This window comes from Chinchilla lanigera, unplaced genomic scaffold, assembly GCF_000276665.1.
Source record: "Chinchilla lanigera isolate Chin_1 unplaced genomic scaffold, ChiLan1.0 scaffold00026, whole genome shotgun sequence".
NCBI classification, from domain to species: Eukaryota; Metazoa; Chordata; class Mammalia; order Rodentia; family Chinchillidae; genus Chinchilla; species Chinchilla lanigera.
The window spans coordinates 8,223,567-8,241,573 of NW_004955427.1; the positions used below are offsets into that span (position 1 = coordinate 8,223,567).

General features: G+C 39.3%; 2 protein-coding genes across 6 annotated transcripts in view; both read left to right on the forward strand.

The window, feature by feature from the left end:
- Positions 1–18,007, forward strand: part of Bbx (bobby sox homolog (Drosophila)) — a 255,067-nt gene that overhangs the window by 2,228 nt on the left and 234,832 nt on the right. For all 5 annotated transcript variants that reach the window (XM_005386346.2, XM_005386352.2, XM_013515187.1 and 2 more), the window contains exon 2: positions 996–1,067. The gene's annotated coding sequence lies outside the window, so the exon portion shown is untranslated. The remainder of the gene's footprint in view (positions 1–995; positions 1,068–18,007) is intronic.
- LOC106148690 overlaps positions 603–18,007 on the forward strand; it is a 47,871-nt gene continuing 30,466 nt past the window's right edge. The window contains exons 1-2 of the mRNA XM_013515050.1: positions 603–663; positions 996–1,067. Of these exons, the coding sequence (XP_013370504.1) occupies positions 603–663; positions 996–1,067 (133 nt within the window). The remainder of the gene's footprint in view (positions 664–995; positions 1,068–18,007) is intronic.

Consider the following 18,007-nt stretch of genomic DNA (forward strand, 5'->3'; position numbering starts at 1 on the left):
GGAGGAGGAGGAGGAGAAGGAACGCGAGGAGGAGGAACGGGAGAAGGAGGAGGGGGAGGAGGAGGAAGAGGAGGAGAGGGAGGCGTCTTCTGCCCAGACCGCCGCCAGTTCGGGCGGGCACCGGCTCGGGGACACCCCACTCGTTGCTCCTCCGTGGTGGAGAGGTGTTGAGCTGACTTTTACGCCCGGAGTGTGGGGTTTGCACTTCATTCTTTCCCTGCCTCCTCTTCCCCAAAGCAAGATGGACTCTATTGCCTTTCTCTTTCTCCCTCTGCCTCTGTCTTGTCAGCCCTTAAGATCGACATTTTGTACTAAGATGCAAAGTTGGTGGTGACCAGCAACAAAGCCAGGGTGGGATCCCTCGCTCTCTTCCTTCCTCCCCGTCCCTTAGCTCCCCCACCCCGACCTCGCAGACCTGGTGGCCCTGCGCCTGTAGCCGTGGGCTCTGGCGAATGTTTTCCCGGTCGGTTCCGATCTCCAATCTCGGGGTTGTGACCCGGGCCGGGCTTTGGGGAGATGGCTGCGGCTGCCACACCTGGACCCACCGCCTCCGCGGGGGCACCTCCTCCGGGCTCCTGGGCGAGGAAGGGCTGGGGCTCCCCATGGATCGCTATGATTTGGTTACTGGTCAATCCGTCCGGGGGGCGGTGATCGCTTATGCAAGTTGGTGAATGAGCGAGGTGTGGGTTTTACGTTTGCAGAATAGATCAACTTTCCGCCTTGTACAGACAGGGAATAGAAGTAAGGGTGCTGGAGATACCCTGGAATGCCGGCCAGGCTGCCCCTCGTCCTCTGCCCTTTGAGCAGGGGCAGCCGCTTTCCCTTCGCTGCCCCTGAGGCCGGGTTCTCGCTTGGGGCAAGATGAAGAGGGGAGGGGCTGGTGGGGAGCTGGACTCCCGCATTTTGGTGGCCTTTCTTGATAGCTGTTAAGGACTTGGGACTCTGCTCTCCTAAAGCCTTACCATACTGATGTACCTTTATTTGATACTTTATAGGTCACTATCATATGACAGAGGCTTTGCTGCAGTTCATCTTCCTCGCTGTGTACTTTCCATTTACCCTCCTGGGTAAGTATGCAAACTTCGCACAGGAAAGCTCATTGGTGCTGACATAAGAGTCATGGTTCACATAGGAAGATGCTTTATGGGGTTACAATACCTCAGAGAGCTTATCTCACTGAGTTTCTTACAGCAGGAGTCAATTGATGAGTCTTAGTTTTTAAGAGTTCAGCTGTAGGTTACTATTACTTTAAGATCATTTAAATGTTCATTTCCTATTTATCTGCAAGCATCACTTGAAAACTTTTTTTTACAGAGACGTTTTATTTGATAATGAAGTTTTATAGAGTTGAAGGCCTAGTGAGTTGGTTAGACAGTACTATAAAAACCCAACGATGAAGTGTTGAGTGAAAGGCCTCTTTAATTGTAGTGACTGGCATTTGCTTTCTGTCTCCTAGGTTCTCTGCTTGACTAATCTGGTGTTTCTAATGCTTACTTTTGAGTTGGGGAAGGTTGGATTGGACAGTGTAGGGAATTTCGTACTTAGTGCACTTGGTTCAAAATCGATCATAATTTCCTTCACAATTTACGTATTTGGAGAAATGAGGAACATACTTAACAAGTAGCAACTTTGAGATCTGTCAGGTGCCATTTTCAAATAACTGCATATGCCTCCCACTTTGAGAAATATACAACATACACATGGGACAGACAAACTTCTAAGTTTGTCCCTCCATTGTGAAGAAACTCTTCAGGTACTCTGGGTTGCTAATACATTCAGAAAATTATGTGTACAAAATTATATAAATCAGCTGTAGTACTTTGTGACCTTATCATAGTGAACTTAGAAATTGTACTTTGTGAATGAAAATGAATTTGTATTCAGTTTCCCATGCAATAAAATCCAGGGACCAAATGTGTTTTGTTTCCTGGCTTGATGGAATATTGTGTACATTAATAAAATGTCTTGGTATTAAGAGGAATTCAAATAGCAGGCCTTTGCCGTAGTATCCAACCTGCTAAAATACACTGATATTAGTGGGGCCTTTAGATAATCTGTATAAGTTCTGTGTCCAACTTTTTTCTGTAGAATGTACGTATTAAATTACTGCTCATAATTAGTTGATTCAATTAGAGATCTCATATGTCGCATATTTAACAAGCCAATAGGAGTGCTGGGATGAGATTGTTCTATAGGATGAATTTAGCGCACACCAAAATGTGTAGATTTTAATGCCTTTGATTTTTTTACACTTGTTTGGAAGAAAAGTTTTTCATTTTTGAACATATGGCAATAGTATTCAAGATGCATTCCTGATTACTAAAGAACACCACATTTATATATGTAAGGCATGTTATTTTGTTCACTACAGCAAACATTTAGTGTTATTTCTTTCCCTATGGAAATAGATTTGATCAATTCAGAAATTAATATGGGAATCAGTATCAGAATAAAAGCATTTCAACGCACTCTTGCAGTTCTTCATGATATCAAATGACTACCTCATTAAAACAATATTTTCAAAAACCGTACTGGTCTTTGAAGTCAGTGAAGTAGTTCTGAGAGTGTAAACTCGGAATAGTGATCTTTAAAAGTCACCTTGCCAATGAAATCGCAGTCATTTTTGTCTCAAATGTATTTACTAGATATGAAGTTACTTATCAAAATAAGAGTTTAAAGTTTTTTCTTCATCATCAAGAGTTTCTGAACCTCCCATTTTATTATTCTGTATATTTCTATTAAATTCTCAAGTTGAGGATTTAATTTGCATTTCATGTTTAATGCTAGCTGTTGAAAAGGTGGCTCATCTACAGTTTCCTAGTGTTACATCATTGGAGGTACTGGAGTAGTTTTAGGAGGAACTTTGCATTAGAAACTTACACATTTTGAAAAATTTGCAGTCTGTAGATTTAAAGTATCTGTCTCTGTATGCAGAGTTAGATCTGTATGCTTTCTGTAAAAAGTGTCAGGTTTAAGAGTTTGTGAGATAGCTTTGCCTTTAATGTACAAAGAACAACAGGTCTGAAAATAATGCTCCCGTTAGCAGCTAAATTATAATAAAGCTGTATTTTTCAGTGAAATTACAAGTTTTCATTATTAGTCATTCACTAGCATATTTAAAGTATCTTTTCCTATGTTTCAGAAACTGTATGGATAAAAATAAGGGCCATTATTACACTCTTGCCCTGAAACTCAGTTATTTTTGTATTAGAAATCTTACAGTACCTCTATTAAAGTAATAATGGTTTCACAGCTCAACCTATTAAAACAAACTTTGGGAAAATGATCTCATTACAGATGTGCCTGTTCTTTCAGGAAATCCCTGAGATTATTATTAATGTCTCACAAAAGTGCAGACAGTGTTTACAGTTGTGATATTCAAATTAATTTAGGCAGTTAACTGCATCATCACCAAGCAGCACACTGCCAGTGTAAGGTATAAACTTAAGCAGGTACTTCATTTAAGACAAAGACAGCGTTTGAACTTGTAGCTTGAAGTCCACCTCACTTCTTAACATTTCTCCAGCAAGGGCACCTTTTAAAATAGGGCTGAGTACTACCTCTTCTATATTTTTTAGTGAAATTGTTTTCTCTCGCTATGAAATGAAAATAAATCAACATTAGCAAAAAACGTGTGACTTCACTGCTTCATTTTTAACACATGCCCTGCATCAGTCGGATGGGGGTCCTTAGGCTACCCGTGGAGAAATGCTGCACTGGAGGTGGTAAGGACCAAGGCTAAGACTGACTAGAGCTTCTTCCGGCTTGAAGATCTTGAGACCATTATTCAGTCAGTTGGTTTGTACTACCTCGAGGGCAGTCATCACATACTGTGTCGAACTGCAGATATTTCTATATTTTAAGTCACACCTGAGGAAAGTTTTCGGTACGGTTTTACTCAATATTCACATTATCCTGTAGAAGGCAATCACAGTTCCTTGAAATACCCGCACACTGTACCTCATTTTAAAATTGCAGGCATACAGCCAGAAAATCCTCATGTGGTAATGGGGATTTTTTTTCAAAGAAAAAGATATGGTCGGAATTAAGTGCCAGTTATATAAGGGAATGTCAAAAGAAAGCAAGGCAATAAAGAACACCGTCTAAAATTATGTTAATAGAAGAGAGAATGAGGGAATGAAAAACTTCAAGGATTAAATACCATGAAGCATTGATGTACCTACCAGAATATAGAGTTAAATTATACGAGTCAGTTCAGGGATGTTAGTGGTGAAGTAACATCGAATAGTGCGACAGCTGTTTAAAAAACAAGGTGAAAAATAACAAGTTGTATTTCTGAAATCTTAAAAAAACTTAAAATACTGTAAAATGTTCGTGAGATAATTAAACCAATAGGTAAGCATGGCCCTCAGGTGAAAAGTTCAGGGAATACAAAAGAAACTTTGGGAATGGAATAAATGAGATCCTAAATGTGCAAAGTTGTGTTTTGTAAAGGGAATAATTAAGTTTTTAAAAAGGTAACTTTTAGAAGGACAAATGAAAGTAAAAATGGTTCAAGTACGGTTGACCGAGACATCTGGTAAGAAATACCGTTTGTATCCCATCCCACATAAAGAACTGGAACAGGCTTCCTGAAACAGCATAAAGCATAGTGCCCGCTAATATTTTCTAATCCTGTGTAATCTTCTTAAATTGGATCTGTTCCAAGCCATTCCTTTCAACAAAAAAGTACTGTCATCTACTAAATTGAGTATATGAGTTACAGTTTGAAAAACACCTACCTAGAGTACTAGCTGGAACTGGAGGTCCCTACCCGATCCTAGATAACTCCAGGTCATCGTTTCTGGAGTAGGATCCAGGAATATAGATGTTAGCTAGTGAAGCAGGTAGGAGTGACATACTTTGAGAAACTCTGGTATAAGGGAAGGGAAGGATGGCTCCGGTTGAATGGGAGTCTTAGTAGCAATATAATACTAAGAAATGCTGAGTTGTTTTGCAGCTTTTGGTGCAGCACTCGAAACTTACCCAGGTGTAGAGTTCTCATTGACTAGATGGAGTACAGAACAAAATGCTAAAATAAATCTTAAATCCATCTGTTAAACTCCGATTATCTTTGAAGTTGCTGGAAGTTTATTTTCTTTTTTCCTTCCCTTTTGCCCTCAAAGCCATCTCTTCCTTTCACCCCCCAGTCCGTTTCTCCCTAAACACTCTGCCTGCCGGGCTCCCTGTGAGCCTGTTGTATTCCGTAGTGTGTATCTGTGACACTGCCTATAAATGTTCTAGAATGGGAACATGGGCTTTATTTGACTTTAAACTACATTTGTAGTTGTTGAGCCCTTTCAGTATTTAATATTACCCACATAATAAAATTTTTGATGAATGAGTCTGAGACTTATAAATTCCCAACATGTATCAGTTAGGAAGGTATTATAATGGAATCTTTATTTAGTAGGGCAGTGTGGAAACAGCTGTTGTTTTTCTGAAATAAATTGAACTAAATTCCTTATCCCATCCCTGTCTAATGATTTTGGGGTGACAGGATGACTGTACAGTTTCATTCATACTTAAGGGAAAGTTGGGTGTGATGAGGAAACTGAGTCTCGGGGTAAGTCACTGCATGAGGTCGCACATTCAGTAGGCGGTCTTTCAGGGCTGGCTGTCTGCATTGCCATAGTCTCCTGGGGGTTTCTTTGTTTACTCGCCATTAGGGCCATACTTCAAGAAGTTACTACGAGTGAAAAGTCAGGGCAACTCTTGGCCAAGAATTCCTCTCTATTTTTCTTTTTCCTGGAAGGGAAACCTTCACTTTGACTACAAGTGAAAGTCTGACCCAGGACCTGTTGTCAGTTATCATCTGTGCGGTCACTGTCAAATGCTGAACCAGCCTCATCCTTCATTTACGAAGTTATGTTCACTCAACTTTATTTTTGGTATATCTCCTATGGAAATGTCAATACCAATTGCTAGTTTAGTATTTACTAATTCCTCTGATACATCAGTAGAAGTCCTGTATTGTTTCATGAGGAGTTGAGTTTTCCTAGCTAAATAACGTGTGACTTTTATAGTGAATGTGTTTTACTAGAAAACTTCAGCAGTGTAACATGAATAGGGTTTTAAAATCTAAGATTCTAGACATTTTCCAAATGTCTGAGATTCATTTGGAAAGGAAATTGAGTATTAGTGGAAAAATTAATAAATAGATTGATTTTGTGGCCTTCACAGTATCTGATGATCAAACATGAATTAGATATAGGGGTCAGTCAGAAGTTCTAATTTATCATTTCTGAGACTAGTTTAAGGATATATACTTTCAATTTATTTTACTTAAAAAACTTTCACTGTGGTAAGTACAATAGATTTTATGAATTACACACTTACATAGAGGCAGCAAATCTATTAGAAAATACAAAGGTAACAAGTTGCTTTTTGATACTAAGAGCCTTTTTCATCTGAAATTAATATTTTATCTTTGCAAATTCAGCAAAGTTAGAGCCTAATTTAGGTACAAAAGATTATAAATTTTTTTTTTTCTCATTAAGTGGCTTTTCCCCCTTCTAATCCATGGAATGTGTAGAGTATTTTAGCAAAGTAGTATTTGAGGGTCATGATCTTGTTATAAAATTGCTCTTTTTGTGTTGTTACAGCCAAGTAATTCTTTATAAAAGGTGCTGGATTTACACTGGTTTGGTTTCATTCCCTCCTAGTAAACCGCTTTCACACTGTTCTCATTCAAGTAGGTTGGTAACTTGAATTTGCTTAAGTTTTAGGGGCTCCTGACAGCTTTCTTTCATCTTGTTTTCTTGAGTTTGAACAACAACATTTTTGAGATTAAATAACTTAATCACGCGCTAGTCAGATTCAAGAAGCAAAAAGCATTATCCGTTTATTTCTATTTTTTAATTTTGGTGAAAAGGAGAAAAGGGTTTATTCAAAGCTAGCTCCAAAGAGATAGAGGGACCCATCTGCCTCACTACCTTACTGTGCGCAGGTGCGCGAGGGTCTTTTATAGAAAGGAACAGCGAGGTGGGGAGCGCAAGAGACAATAGACTTGTTCAGGCTTGTTTCATCGCTTCCTGGACGCAGACCTCTCCCGCTCTTGCCTGAGGAAATGAAATTGGGCTTGACCTGCTGGTGCCAGTATCTGAGTGTTCTGTCTACTTCTATGGGCTGAGGAGTGGTAAGGGTAGCTGTTTATGCCCTAGGCCTATGGAAGTTTGTAGAAGCTGTGAGTCTCTGCAGGGAGAAAATCTAACTTTTAAAGTTCTATTTTGAGGTGCCAGATACAATTCCTCTCTTGTCTTAGTCCCCACTCAGTCTTGAGGGCCTGGGGGTACCGCATCACCTGAGTGGCTGTCTCATGCTGGAGCGGCGCATAAACTCCACCAAAGGGGGCGGGAGCACGAGCAGAGGGGAGCCGGATGCTTGAGCCTGAAAAGGTACTGTAAAGATTGTGAGGTCAGACACCAAAGAAAGCTAAAGTCAGGACACATCTCACTATAAACTTGATGGAAGGGCTTTTTGCTTTGAGGCAATCCTGCATAAGGATCTGCTCTCATAATCTCTGTAGCCCTACTTATTTTTGGTAGGATTGACATACAGGTAAAAACTTACCAATTTAAATCATCATTTATAGGTTGAGTGCCTACAGGATGTTGAGGTGTCAACCTGACTTTGGGACATAAAGGTGAATATGGAGTAACCCCTGTCCTCAGAGCAAACATTCTCCTGGCTAGAAAAGCTAGTAGATGGGAACACTGTCATATACATTCACCTGGGCTAATTGTTCTAATAGCTATGGTATGAAATAGTAGTGAGAAACATCAGTGAAAAACTGGCTATTTGGAACATAGGAGCTGGACACTGAACTACGGGGGCGTTTGTTTTTACTGAGGCGTTGTGTTTGCTCTAATTGCCGTTAAGATTGTAAAAATAGCTGGGTGTGGTGACATGCCTATAGTGCCAGCTATGCAAGAGGTAGAATTGCAGGTTCAAGGCCAGCCTGGGGAACTTAGTGAGACCCTCTCTCAGAAAAAAAAAGAAGTCTGGGCATGTTGCTCCGTGGGAAGAGTACCCTGGGTTCACTCTTCACCACTGCCAGAACAAAGCAGGGTTGTAAAGCTAGTTTGGTTGAAGAGTCAATTTTTAAAAATCCTGCTTAAAACTCTGACTTTGCTGTTATTTAAACATTAGTGCGTGTTTTTGGTTTTGATATATTTTTAATTTTTGATAAAGCTTTCAGTTTATATTAAAGTTATATTTCGCCGAGATATTTTGGGCTGCCTTTTTATTTATTGCTGTTAATGTAACAGTCTTTAAAAACATGATCAAACCAAAAGGAAGTATTGGACTATAAAACATCTTAAAGAGGATTTTACGTATACTAAATAATGTCGAAAGTGTACTTAATAGAATAGGAAGTTTGAAATACATGTAAAGGGGTCCAAACACCTGCCAGTGCAAATGTTGTACACCGCTGTAGCTAAGGAGGAGGTGAAAATGTGTTTTTTGTTTTATCCATGAAGGATGATAAAATATGCTTAGTGCTCCTGCCAAACAAACAGTTTTTAGGTTTTCTAGGGTGTTTTCAACCTGTCCTTATTAGCAGTCTCTCTCCTGCTTTAGGGAACCATGGTCTGAAAGCCCTTGTGAGTTTGGTACTTGTTTTTGTTTATGCATAGTGGTCAGAGTGTGGTCTTTTAATGGTGACTTTTGTATTTATTGCACCTCAGAATTTATCTGTTTTCACCCAGCTTTATTTGCAGCCCTCTCTTGGCTTCGTGAACATCAGCTCAGTGCAGATGAAAACTTTGTTTCTAAATTGCTGTGCTCAGTGTCCTGTTGCCGTCCTGGGTGCTTCAATAACAAACAAACTTTCATCAGTCAGATCATAAAGAAGAAGTTGGTCTGGGAAAATACTTCTGGTAAATTCACAGCATGGATAATGATCCTAATATTTACATTAAAGTAGCCAAGAAGAGCAGAGATACAAACTAATAATTTGTGAATCTTTCCCCCCTTCTGTGTCTTAGGGTTGTTTGTCATCATACAAGTAGCCATTTGGATCTTGTTATTTACCGGTTCTCATGGTAATCATGAATTTCTTTACAAGTTGCATATGTGAACGTTCATTTTCGTCTCGTTTGAGGCTATATAAGCTTAGACCCAGACAACATGTTCAGATTTATTGTAAGACCTGGGGTTTTTTTCACTCTGATGATTTCTTACATGTAATCTCTGCATAACTAATGCAGATCTGTACAAATTTTTGGTAGCTTGAAAGCTTATGAGGAATGGGATCACACTCAAGCACTGAATTATAAGAGCGAGGATCTGGTCTCACACAGTAATGAATTTACTGCATAAGGAACTGTGATCATGAATGAGTTGTCAGTATTTTCCTTTTCTTTAATTTTCTTAAATGTGATCTTACATGTAATTTCCAACATGTATTTCAAATACAGCCAGCTGGCTTTTAAGTCTAATATACAGATCTCAGGAATCAGGATGATCTGTACTTTTCTTCATTAAGTAGAGTTTTTCTTAAAAAGTTTTAACTTAGTTTTTCAAAATGGAACTATACATCTTTATTGACAGTATATTTTCGGGGGCTGAGGATTTAGCTCAGTGGCAAAGCGCCTGCCTGGCAAGCACAAGGTCGTAAGTTTGATTCCTGGTACTGGAAGAAAAACAAAAAAACAAAAAATCAAAGACAGTATATTTTCATGTTGCTTCATATTTCTAGTTAATCTTCTTCAGTCAGTGTCTACTGATTTTACTGATTGAAGTTTTACTATTTCCAACTTTATGTGTTAATCGATGATCTGTACATTCATAGAGGGGAGCTCTGTAAATGAATATGTATTAATTCTTTTGTGAAGAGGAACAATTTTGGGTAAAGCAAATAATTTCTCTCCATTGTATCTATTTGGTAATTCTAGGTGCCATACATTGAGTTATCTTAATTTGTGCAAAATGTATTGAGTACTGATAATGTATCAAGCTGGATTAAGAATTTTGTGGCTTGCAGAATAGAAGGATAGTATCTCTGGTCTCAGGATATTTCTAGTATAACAACAACACACAGTCACCAAATGAATAATAGAAAGTAAAGGTGCCATAATGTTCACAGGATGTAGGGCTGGTCAGTGTAGGGCAATAGAAGATGGTAAGAGGAGAAATTGAAATGGTCTTGAACTTTGAATTTTAGTTGTATAGCTAAATGGCTAGACATCTTCTCACTGCTTAATCTGAAAGTGGATTGAGTAGAGAACCCAGGCTAACCTTACCTGGGTCAGATACCTCACCCTAAAGAGCCATTAGTCTCCGGATTTTTAAAATGCTATTCCCTTCAGTGAAAGAATTTGAGCATTTGTTCTTGTTATGTATATATGTATATACTATACTTTATGTATACTGAGTTATTAATATATTATGTTTAAAATAAGATACAAATAGATTAGAAATTTACAAAGGTAAGAAATACTAGATATGAAGAAAAATTTTCATACTTTCTTTTCACCTACTTCAAATACACTGTCTTGTTTACATTTTGGGGTTTGGGAACCCTACACTCGGGAGACCTCTGGTCGGAATCTGGCAGTCACACTCAGTTTAGGTAAGTTCCATTAGATCAAGAATTTTGTTTATTACTGTATCCCAGCACCTAGAACGGTGGTGGCGAACCTTCGGCACCCGTGCTGCAGCAGGCTGTTTATATCATTGTAAGCTCTAGAATGTGGTAAGAGCTCAGTTAATACTGTTGAATGAATATGCACACTTTGGCTGGCTAGTAAAGATAAAGTCAGAGTCTAGCTCAGCATAAGGAAACAGGGAAGAATAAGAACATTTTTTATTCATTGCTGTACCTCTTGTGCTTATAAAAGCGCCTGCCACACAGTAGGGACTCCATAAATACTGTGTGGCTGCATGGGGAACAGAAGATGTGTAGCTCAGCATGAGGGATCTGGAAGAGGCCATGGGTCTATGGACATGAAAAACTAAGTCCTCAGAGGTTCCCTAAAGCAAAATGGTATATGGAGATAGGCTAACTAGAGGCAGGTGAGAAGATTAGCCTATGGGGGTCAGAGTATTAGCAAGAACGTCTCTGAGGAATGTCTTTAGTGACCTTCATTCTTAAAGCAAAGACTGTGACCAGTTCAAGCGGTGAGATACAGATTTTACTCATCTTTGTATCCACGGATAGAAGGTCTGTGATGAATTTTTGTCGAGTTGCTTGGATTCCGCAACAGTGGATCAAAGTCAAAATTGGATGCCGAAAAATGAGTCCTTCCTTGAATGACATATAGCCAGTGGTAATATATACAGATGGATGGTTTTTTGTTTGTTTATTTGTTCTAGGCACTACTGGGGATTGAACCTGCTGAGCAAGTGTTGTACCACTGAGCTATAGGGCTCAGCTCCTTTTTTAAATTTTGAGACAGGATCTTGCTAAGTTGCCCACGTAGGCCTCAAACTTAGGGTCCTCCTACCTGAGCCTCCTAAGTAGCTGGGGTTATGGGCATGTGCCTCCACCCCCACCTACAAATTTGATTTTAAGCCCCGGCAGTATTTCCTGAACGGAGGAGCTCTAGTGACCACAACTGCTATGAGGCTGTTCCTCCTTCCTCCTGACCAAAGCTGGGATATGTTATGGACCATCCCAGCCTATGCACACTGTTATGGTTAGGACTGAATTTATGTATAAATCAAACCAAAGAAGACATGTTATCCCCCCCCCCCCCGTTAGACTGCTTTAAATTTAGGAGACAGAAATTCTAGTTTTATGATCACAAAATACATTTGTCTTTCGTTGTTCTGAGCATCATTGGAGTCAGAAGCAAGAGTTTTTCTCTGAGAAGCAGTTGTGGCGTTAACGCTGTCTTTGAGAAGCTGCTGCATGAAGGTGTCCTTCTTCAGTGGTGCCACGCTGGCCAAGACAGTTACTTACAGCGTTTCACATTTGCCTAATTAATAAATTACGGTACTCGAATACGCTTTTCTATGCCTTGTACTTACCCTTTGTCTTTACCTTGCAATGTCAGTCTCCTCTGCCCAGGCTTCCCACAATTAAATGAAAATTAAATTTTCTTTGAGAGCCCTCCTGCATCTTTGGCATAGTCTCCAAATAAGGGCTTGAAGAGCTGAGATATTTTTGCTCTCACCTTGTTAGTCATTAAGTCCTGAGGTCTCTATTGTCAGGCTGTCCCTAATAGGGTAGAGTAGTAATAATATCTTGCACTCTTACTGCATCTTAGACTTTGCATTGTGATTTCGTGGACATTATCTTACTTGATCTTTATACCTGTGCTATGAGATAGATAGTAGGATATCACTGTTTCCTTTTTCAGATGAAGATACAGGCTCAAAGTTAAACAGCTTGACTGGGTTTTCAATGGGTTCTCTGAAACCAAAGCCTACAGATTTTGGCCATTTGTCTAGAGAGCTTCTGCAGTACAGCAGAGAATTTACCCCTTTAAAGTTCAGCTTTATTAGGGCTGGGGATATAGCTCAGCGGCACAAGCGCCTGCATAGCAAGCACAAGGTCCTGAGTTCGATTCCCAGTACCAAAAACAAAAAAACCAATTTTGGGCCAGGGATATAGTTCTGGTGCAAGCGCCTGCCTGGCAAGTGTGAGGTCATGAGTTCTATTCCCAGTACCAAAAACAAACAAACAAAAATAGTAAAAAAGTACAGCTTTATTGTTTCCTTTCAGTTATTTTCAACTTGTCAGATTACTGTAAATACCTGGAACAGTGGTGATTTAGAAAATGTGGTTGTTAATTAGTTCATATTCTCTGGGCTATAAAATTTCAGTGAATTGGCTCAAAATGTCTGATCTACTTAAAACTGTTACACGTTTAAATAAGTCTTCTAAGATCATGTGAAAAAATCTATTTGGCTTAACTTTTTCTAATAGCTTGTGGTGGAAAATTATCTATATGGGCACCTCACACTGACAAAGAATGAACTTTAAAATATACATTGGAATTCTTATTTGAGACTTCAAGTGTGGTATTAGGATAATTTGTTTCCCCATGAGAGATTTCTGAAATTATGATGAAAATTGCCTGGAAAATGTGATTTGATACCTATATATTTGACCTGCTCTTATTTCCAGAACACAGTCTCTTCATAATTTGATATGGACTGCTGTTTTCAAAAAAGTTAAGGCAAGTGGTAGTGCTCTTTCTTTTTAAATTTAAAATGCATTTTAATTTGGCACTTTGTAAAAGGAAAGGTTTCATAGGCTAATTAGAGAATTGAATGTAGTTCTGCCAACTATGACAGGGAAGGGATTTGTACTATCTAAAAGTTATTTCAGAATTAATTATTCAATAACAGTCTACATAATACAGAGGTTTTATTTGTTAGGATCTTATCTTTAAGTTCCTCAAGAGTATAAAGAGATGTAGTAATTATTTTACTGTGGGAGAATGATAAAACATTGATTACATTAGAACTCCAGAAGTTTTAAATTTAAATATTTAAGGTCTTACACATTATTTAGGATGTTTGTTTATGTAGGTTCCCTTTAGCTAATTTTTATATAAGCTATATTTGAGTACTTATGCTGTCTCTGGGACATGGTATGATAGTGAGATAAAGAAGAAGTTGGTTGAGAAATTATAATTTGACAAAACCAAAGCCTATGTTTATTGAAGAAGGCCTAGATCAGTGAAAGTGGTTGAAACCAAGAACTTTCCGTTCTTTAGTTTGGCCTTTCCTTTAAAGTGGGGTGTGAACATACAGTCATGGGGACGGTTAGGCAGAGTTCTTCCCCAGCCTCGGTTTCTAAGCAGTGCTGTGTAGAATATGAGGCCAGTGCTCCCACTCCTCTTTCCGGCTTGCCAGGAATCCATGAAGTAGGCATTATTATCTCCATTTGAAAAGCAGGAAGTGAGTCTCAGAGGCTTGCTAACTCCCCAAGGTCGTCCTCCTGGAGTGGTGGTGCCGGCATCCCATCCCCGCTCGTTCTGTGTACTGAGGCCAGCCTCGTATCTATCACTCACTACCTTATCCTGCCCCTGTGCTCACCACACGGCCCTTGCACCATTCCACAGTGCATGAGTGTGTCTGCACACACCGAATTGTGATCCCTTGCGGGCTTCAAGCATGGCTTTGCAGCTCAGGATAAAGTGGTCTTGTCACTGTTTGCGTTTTTACAACATCAAGTAGATTGCATATACAGAATTGCTCCTCAGTGGCTTTCCCTCCCCTGCCCTCCCCTCCTGTCTCCCTACATCCCTCCCCTTCCCTTCGCTCCCCTTTCTTTCCCCTTCCTCCTTCCCTTCCTTCTTTCGTTCTCTCCTTTTATTTATGTTTTCTTTTGTGTACTGGGGATTGAACCCAGGGCCTTCACATGGAGCTACACCCCCGAGTCCTTTTTTATTTATTTTTATTTATTTATTTTCTTGTCTTTTTGAGACAAGGTCTTGCTATGCAGTTCAGGCTGGTCTTGAGCTCATTTCCTAGCCCAGGCTGGTCTGGAATGCGCAACGATCCTCCTGCCTCAGCCTCCCAAGTGCTGGGATTATAGTGCGCCACCAGGCCTGGCCCTTGTTTTTATTTTTTTATTTAAAAACAAGGTCATGCCAAGTCACTGAGTTGATTAGGCTGAGCTCAAACTTGCGATCCTCCTGCCGCAGCCTCCCAGATGCTGGGATTACAAGCCTGTACCACCACTCCTGGCTAGTAATTGTTTCTTGAATAATTCCAAGCATAAGGTAACTTCTAAAGTTAAAAAAAGTCAGTGCTATATACAGATGAAGTAAGGCTGATTTAAAAAATAAATGTGCCACAATATAAGAGAATAAAATAGTTTTAGAATCAGTAACTTTGAAGAGAATAAAATGATCTTAATTCTAAACGGGATGTTACAGATGATCGCGGAGTAATACAATCTGTTGTTTTAAATCTGAAGAAGGCAAGCCCCTGCCCAAGGGACTGGGAACCCAGGCTGAGAGGCAGAGCTGAGTCCAAGATGCAGGAGTTTGGTTTCGTGTCTTCCTGTAGAAATCTTAGTTCAAAATGATGTAGACAGCATTTTTAGCCAATTGATGGCACTATCTACGTGGCAGGAATGTGTGACTTACTGTTTATAAATGGTTAAGAAGATTGAAGAACTAAAATGTTGGGTATTGTTGGGATGAAGCTATATGTAATACATTATATTTACTACTTCGAAGTTATTTTATCTTAAGGATTGATTTCTAACTTAGTGGTATAATGTGATTTTGGCAGCTAACACGTAGTAAATTGGAACATGGCTTTGGTGAAGCTCCCTGAGTCCTGTGAAAACAGCAAGAATTTGCAAAACAACAACATTGCTAAATGGCACGCCAGTTTATCAGAGGCCTAAGTTTATTACAGTCTGGTACTGGGAGAAGCCATCCCAGCCTCATAGCAGCCCACCCTAATCTTAAGCAGAAGAGCTTTTAAAAGTTGTTCTAGGGCTGTTAGATTTGTTCTATTCATGAAGGTATAAATCGCTCAGAGCTGGTCAGGAGGAAGAAGTTTATAAAACCCTACAGGTTTCGTTGTGCAGGAGTGATCTCTCTGATTTGTGTGTTGTTGCCTCATTGTGGCCTTGTTAAGAAACTGCTGTAGTGAGATGTAGCGACCTTGTCATTGTGCCTGGACCTGTTTAAATGTATATGTGCTGAACGTTAGTGAGTTAAGACCCCAGAGAATATTTCCAAGGTTAGTATTTTTGTAAGTTTCATTTGGCAGAAAATAACCTGTGCCCTGAAGTTTAGAAGAGAAGCTTGGTGTCCTGGTCAGACAGAGTTCTGTCCTGGGAGTTTGCAAGGAAAGCCGTGGCAGCTGCTGCCTTAATTCTGTTTCTTTGAGTAAATTAGAAAAATTCTTGAGAATACTTGAGATACTGTATTTCCAAATGTTGGACAGTTGTCATAATACTGTAGATTGGTTTTCTTAGGACAAGACCCTGTACTGCCTTCTGGCAGGAAGTTGTCATGGTAGATATGCAGACTTACCTGTCCGGTGTGAATGGCGCCCCCACGGGTGTGTGCAGAAACCCTGTGGGCAGTGATATCTGAGAAAGCCCGTCTTTAGACATCAGTTAGTAAAACATCTTATCTAAAAATCTATAAATATATTACAGTACTTGAATATAAAATGCCAGTTATTTATGAAAATAATTAAAAATTATAAACATAAGAGATACTAAGTCAAAGAATAAGTAGTGGAGATGTTCCTTCTACAGTGCAGTACTGACAACGGGCTCTACATTCTGTTACACATCTCTTGGCCCAGCTGGCTTTATGTATTTTCAAAGTTAGTCTGTCTTTTAGCGTATGATTAAAGAAGAAAATTTTCTGACCTTTATAAAGGAATTTTCCTTTATTGGATGGGTGCTTTAATAGAATGCAAAATGACTTTCAGCATTCTACCTCTTTTATCCATCATTAAAAGTTAATTGTCACATCATGTAAGTGCAACTTGATGGGGTTTTTAACACAACCAAAAATTGGCAACCTGTGATGAAGAAAGTATGCTCTGTGAGGATTTGAGCTAAAAGAATGAAAGGAAAAATGAACCTTTTATAAATCTTAAGTGGCAGCTAAATGGAAATAAAAGCTTTTAATTTTTGTGGGAGAATGGTGATAGCAGATCAGTACCTTCTGTTTGGTTGGAAACAGAAGCTTCAGAATGCTGCCTGTCTCACTCTAGGGTGGCTCTTTGGGCAGCTGAGGACTGTCCAGGCTTACTTCCCTGCATATTTGGAAAGATAGTGATGTCGTCTTTATCTTTGTGGTAGGCCATAGAATATTTTTTAATTTTTAAAATTAAAAAAATTTTTTTTTTGCAGTACTGCATATTGAGCACAGGGCTTCATACGTGTTAGGCAGGTGTTCTGCTATTTAGCTACGTGCCCAGCCCTTTAAATTTTTTTCTTTTTGGGGTCTTACTAAGTTTCCCAGGCTGGCCTGGAACTTGCAGTTCTCTTTTTCAGCCTCCTAAGTAGCTGGGAATAAAGGCATGTGCCTTTAATTATTTTCTTAACAAGAGCAGTAATTACTCTTCTGACTCTTTAGGAGTGGCAGTTGGTAGGATATTCAGCAGGAAATCCATTACCCTGTCTGTGGCTGGGCAGTTTGTGTGCCCCCTGGTCAGGTTTGGGTCTTGCGACGTAGGTGGTGATGCTGCGTTAAGTGGTTAAAACTACAGTTTTACTGTTTTGCTTGGGCTTTCATTGACTCAGCGACATGGCTATAAAACACAGGGCTCCAAACAAAGATTTAGGAATGGTGCTCTTTTACCAGTCCTTCTCACAATTTGGCAGAAAGGGCAGTAAAACGTTGCTGGTTTGTAAAAAGAATCTACTTGTGCCCAGTAGTTTAAAGGTGCTAATAGTTTCAAGTAGAAATAACACATGTGAAACCTTTAGGTAATTGTGAACCCTGTACAGTACTTTTATTTAGGTCCCACTACCTAATGATCTCTTTTCCTGTCCTGTAACACCTAACCTGTCTTCAGCTTTCTCACAGCTTCCTAGTTTTCAGCAGACTAGTTTTGGGCAGTAATGTTTGTTTGAATCAGCACGCTCTTCTCTGCCTTCTGAAAACCCACTTCTAAGACCTGGAGCTGCTGACCACCCATCCATGTTTTGATTCCGTAACTCAAAGTTTGCCAAGATGTTAATTCTTCTCTAATCATTCCTACATGTAAATTATTAGTCATTTTATTTTTACTAGTGTTATAATTTTAGGAAAATTTAGTGTGGGTAGTTTAAGGACCATAGTTTTTAAAGCCTATAGCCATGATATGCTAGTAGTTAGCTACTTGCTTTTGGCTACATAAAACCTAGGTTTTTTTTAGATTTGTGATACACAGGGTTAAATGACTAAAAGCATTATCAGGTGGTTTTACTGATAATTCTTTATAGGCACACGTCTTATTTTACATGAGACAGAACTTCTATAAGAAACTTGCATCAGAAACTTTGCTTGAATTTTTATCACCTTTTTATTTCATGGAAAGGGTTGGAACTGCTGAGTTAAATGACAACAAAAAAATTTATTTA